At 32.0% G+C, this 5,383-nt stretch overlaps 1 protein-coding gene across 1 annotated transcript in view; it reads right to left on the bottom strand.

The window, feature by feature from the left end:
- LOC119833505 (protein SPT2 homolog) overlaps positions 1-3,026 on the bottom strand; it is a 7,780-nt gene extending 4,754 nt beyond the window's left edge. The window contains exons 1-5 of the mRNA XM_038357526.1: positions 2,812-3,026; positions 2,392-2,565; positions 2,028-2,250; positions 1,032-1,142; positions 317-610 (exon numbers count right to left, since the gene is read on the bottom strand). Coding sequence (XP_038213454.1) covers positions 317-610; positions 1,032-1,142; positions 2,028-2,250; positions 2,392-2,565; positions 2,812-2,871 — 862 coding nt within the window. The 5' untranslated portion in view covers positions 2,872-3,026. The remainder of the gene's footprint in view (positions 1-316; positions 611-1,031; positions 1,143-2,027; positions 2,251-2,391; positions 2,566-2,811) is intronic.
- Between the last annotated feature and the right edge of the window lie 2,357 nt (positions 3,027-5,383).

Genomic DNA, 5,383 nt, shown 5'->3' with positions numbered 1-5,383 from the left:
TCGACACTGAGTTATTTAATGTTCATTATAATAAATTTTTCAAACAAAACAATTTCTAGATAGTAAATTGAGTACAGGGTTGATTCTATTAGCGATAAATATCGATATGTATAATTGATTCTTAAACCAGTGATTTCTACTATTATTATAATTGCGAAAGTGTTTGTTTGTCTCACTTTATAGAGACTTATTTACCCAACTTTTTACCAAAATGCGGGCGATAAAATAATGACAATATTTTGTAATGACTCAGATTATATCACTGAGCTACACTAAAAGGCTACATATAACATTAAGAGAATAACTGTTTGTATACCTTTCCGCCCCCCAGCTTTTTCAGCATCAATACGTTCTTGTCTCCGTTGCCGTCTCGCCATTTCCTCTTCATATTCCCTCTTCTGCTTCTTTGTCATCAGCCTATCTGGTTCCGGCTCAGCCACAGTCTTCTTCGCAGCAATATCTATTGGTTCACTCTTCTTTTGCTCAGCGAGTTTTAGGAGCTGATTGAAATCTATGGGCGGCGGCGCGGGCTTACGGATTTTAGGCTTGTCGGTTTTTTTATCTTTTTCTTTCTCCGGTTCATACTTTTGAAGCGGACTTAACTCGCGATCTGTAATTATATTCAATCGTAATTAGTGTAAATATAAAGTGATTATGAATTGAGAAACATGCTTAATTAATGACGTAGAACAGAAAAGCAATAATTGAATGAAATAGAAAATTAATTTAATTAATGTTTTAGCTTAGTTCCATAAATTAGCTTAATTCCAAAACTTAATTTTATTAATGCGAAAGTATGTTTTTTTTTTTGCAGATATTAAGGAGATCTATTCTACTGAAACAAACAATTTCATGTTTTGGGAATTTCCTTTAATAATGTGGGGCAATAATCCCTGGGCAATCGCTAGCATTAATAGTACATACAATAAATGCTGATTATAAAACAAGTTAAACAACTCAATATCTCGAAAACAACTATAAGATAATTATAACATTATGTACTGTTTTTTTATAAGTACAATGCAATATACCTCCATTTTCTGTGCGACGTCTCCTTTTGTGAGGCACAGGATCATCTTCATGTTTAAGAGCATGCTTAACCCTTTCCCTGGTACCATTTAAATCCTTATTATGTGAACTGCCTGTAATAATGTATTATTAAAAAATATATATCATTGTATGCTTCATGCATTATATTTTATAAAATAGTTAGTTTGTTTGTACCCACTAATTTTAGGAACTACATGAAAGATTTAAATAGTCTTTCACTGTTGGACATACATTCATCAAGTGCTATAAGGCTATGTATATACCATGGACGAAGCTGCTTGGACCATCGCGAATTATTTATGTCACCAGAATAAAAATGAGTTGTATTATTTTTGTCAGTCATTTATATTCAAATAAAAAAAAATCTAGTCACACTTATGACAACTTTTTTAATAGCAATAATTCTGGCACAATTTAATTTGGGCTAAGTTGCTTTAGCTTTATGTAAAAGGACAATATTAATCATCAAAGCTAATTTAATTATGTAAATTCCCATATATCTATAAGTGGCCGTGATTAAAATCAGCTCTTAAAGTATATTAATATACCACTATTAAAATTCTAAACTAGTAATATGAATTATGAATGCAGTAGTAATAAAAAATTCATAGTTCTTATGACATTCAAATAAATAGTGAAACTATATGCTTAGAATCAACACAAACTCAAATACACATTTGTTTTATGAAAAATTTTTTAACCTAGGATTGATCTATTTAAATATACAATATATTGTTATAAATGCCCGTAAATTAATATTTTTACAATTTAATTGGCCTAGCGTTCTGGCATAGCCCTTAACATACACCAAATCACAGCAACTACAAAGAATATGGAGGAAACAATTATACAGAAATCCATGAAAATATATTTAAAAATGAAATTCAGAATCCAAGTAGATGATTAGTAACACTCACATAGTTTTTATGATATAAACTAGATAAAGTAATCAATTATACATAAAAGTCAGAACTCACTAGTGCTGGGAAATTTTGGTTCATCAGGCAATTTACTGTATTTTTGCATCATTTTCTCATAAATAGCAGCAGCGGCTTGTGATTCGTAGCCATAATCATCTTGGTCAGGTTGGTCAGGCCCCTCTCTGGTTACTGCAGTATTTTCTCTGTCTATGGCATCAGCAATAACAGATTTGTTGGCAGATTTGATTACTTTCAGAGTTTTTTGTATCTTTCTAAGAGCCTAGAATAATATTAATAACAAATTATATTAATTGTTAATATGTGAATTATAATATCATTAAATTTATTGAAAAATAATGATAATGTGTCATCTACATACATATAATATGTATGATATATTTAAATATGTAAATTTTTTCACCTTGGGGTCACGCATAGCAAGCAATTCCTCCCTCTTCCTCTGTGCCTCCAATTTCTTTTGTCTCTCTTCTTCATCTTTCTTTGCAAGAAACTTTTGTATATTAGCTGAAAGTTTATCTTTTGCTTTTTGTTCCTTTTTCGGAGGATCAAACTTCGCTTTGTAATAATAATTACTCTATGGAAAAAATGAGCAGACATCAGTTTATGAAATTTGAAAAAAAAAGTAACATTATATATATAACATTTTCAAATTCAAGTTTTTTAATGTACTCATTATGTGTATTTAATATACTCATTCAATTAAAGTAGTTGCATTTGTTATCATTGAAATTCAGTATGCTATATGTTAATAAAATTGTATGAGTATGAAATAAAATGGTCAAAAGTACTTTTAGGTCGCAAATTATTATCATAAACTCACAACAGATGACTTTTCTTGTTGATTACGCTGAGCAGCTAGTAACGTTTCACGGAACTCCATCTTGAATATAATAAAATTGTGTCCTAAGGAATATCACAATGCACACATGATAAAGTTTTTGGAAAAATATTTACGATTTTAGCGAAATACGTGTCAGATTTCGACAATCAACCCAACCATTTTCTGGAAACGTACTGAGCACAGATTAATGAGTTCATTTATTATTGTCACTTTACAAAAAGTATCGTAAAAACACAGATAATATTGTAAAGTTAAGATTCTATTACATGGTAACACTACGTTATTGATTTGGTTTTTATTTCCTTTATGAAAGAAATAAAAAAATAATAAAAAACAGACATTTATACTTGCAACAAAGAAATGTTTTTTAAAAATAAGGTAAGAATTATATTTATACCAATAAAAATAAAGGAACTAAAAGTTATGCAACCACTATTAATTTAATTTCAATTTTGTAATGCAGGGGCTATATCATAGATTTTACACTTATATGCTGGTGGCTATATTATAGTATATATCGTAGGTATTTTTAATTGCTACAAAACGGAGGCCAAACCTATTTATGGTAGAAATTTTTAACTTTTATTTAGTGATCTAAAGATCTAAGTAAATCTCACAAAAAATCTTAATGAAAATAATTGAACGTATTTGGAATCACTTTTTTTCTATACAAGACCGTTTGACAGATATTTTCAAAGTCCTTCAGAAAGATATGTTACTCACTACTAATGTGGTGGGTAATGAGTTAGGTAATTGTTCTATATAATATTATGTTTACACATTTTGATTAGCGTTTTTTTTTTATGTCACAGTCGGCAATGGAGCCGGTGGGACGCCTGATGGTAAGCGCTACCACCGCCCATAAACATTTGTAGAGGCGTAAAGTCTTTAAATTGGGAAGGGAAGAAGGATTGGCGAGAGGAATAAAGGAAAGGACTGGGAAGGGGAAGGAAAGGATATGGGCCTCCGGCTCCCGCAGTCACCGAACGAAACACAGCAGAATGCTATTTCACGTCGGTCTTCTAAGGGGGTGTGGTACTTCCCCGGTGCGAGCTGGCCCAATTCGTGCCGAAGCGTGCTCGACTACTACAGTTAAGGTTAGTTTAATCTAAAGGACATAAAAGAGAGATATAAATAATTATTCGGGGTATATTTATGAATTACAATACATTATTTTATGTTTATATTACTTTTAGAATAAGAACTTGAACTGATTGAAATCTTTATAATAGCGCATTGACACTTATGACTGTGCGAATTGCGATAAGTAAGGCTTAAACTTTGAACTACCAAATAATACGTTTATAATGTCAAAAGGCGAGTACCCCATCCTTGTAAATCACAAGAATGAAGTAATTTGATGGGGTGCTCACCCCTTTTGCCTCAAATTAATCTACAATGCTCTCATTAGAAGTACTTTGGATTACGGTATGTTTTTGTTAGAAGGTGGTAACGTATGCGCTTTTAAAAAACTTGACACTATCCAATCAAAAGCCATGCGAATAATTACTGGAGCCATGAAAAATAGTCCCAATAATGCACTACAAGTTGAATGTTGCGACGCTCCACTTCATCTCAGACGACAGTATTTATCAGATAGATTTCTTTTCCGGGCTTTGCAATTTTCTAACCATCCTTTATTTTTTAAATTGAAAACCTTAAATGATTCTATTGCCACATCTACGTATTGGCGTTCTAAAAAAGTCCCATGTTTGATTGAAAGCTTCCGTAGAGTCACATCCATTACTACACGTATACATCGAACTACACGTTTACCGTTATTTGAATATAGTTTTGATACTATGTTAACATGTCCAGAAATTAAGTTTAATATGGGAATCGTAAAGAATGACCCTTTAGCCAATTTAAATTTTAATATAGAAATAAATAACAAATGGAAGGATTGGAATTTCATTTTCACTGATGCATCAAAGACGTCTTCGTCTGGGTGCACTGGAATAGGCATATACCACGCGCAATTCAACATTATTCAAAAAATTAAGTTACCACCACAATCATCAGTGTTTACTGGTGAGTGTCTGGGCATTTTGAAAGCAATTGATTATATCTTATTAGCGAAGTTACCAAGAACTGTGATTATTACCGATTCTCAAAGTTCTCTACAAAGTCTTGAAAAATATCCATTTAGTAATAAGCCATTTTACCCGATAATTTTCGAAATAAGGCACAAATTAACACAATGCTTGAAAAAAAATTTCACAGTAGTTTTCGCTTGGATACCCAGCCACGCCGGGATAAAAGGTAATGAAAAGGCAGACGCACTAGCAAAAGATGCCATATATAGTGGTGATACATTTCCATACATCAATTATTGCCACGATCTTAGTAACCTTTCCAAAGATTACCTCCGTGACACGTGGGCTAAACTTTGGGAAAATAGCGGAATGCTAAAAGGGAAACATTTCCATTCCCTTCAACCACGGATACCAATAAAGCCATGGTTTAGTAAAATCAAGGCAGGTAAACTAATAACAAGTGTCTTAATTCGTATGCGACTTGGACACGTTTGTACTCCTTATCATCTTACTAA

This window comes from Zerene cesonia, chromosome 17 (genome assembly GCF_012273895.1).
Source record: "Zerene cesonia ecotype Mississippi chromosome 17, Zerene_cesonia_1.1, whole genome shotgun sequence".
Classification (NCBI taxonomy): Eukaryota; Metazoa; Arthropoda; class Insecta; order Lepidoptera; family Pieridae; genus Zerene; species Zerene cesonia.
The sequence above is the reverse complement of the archived record's forward strand: the minus strand, read 5'-3'. Positions and strand labels throughout refer to the sequence as shown.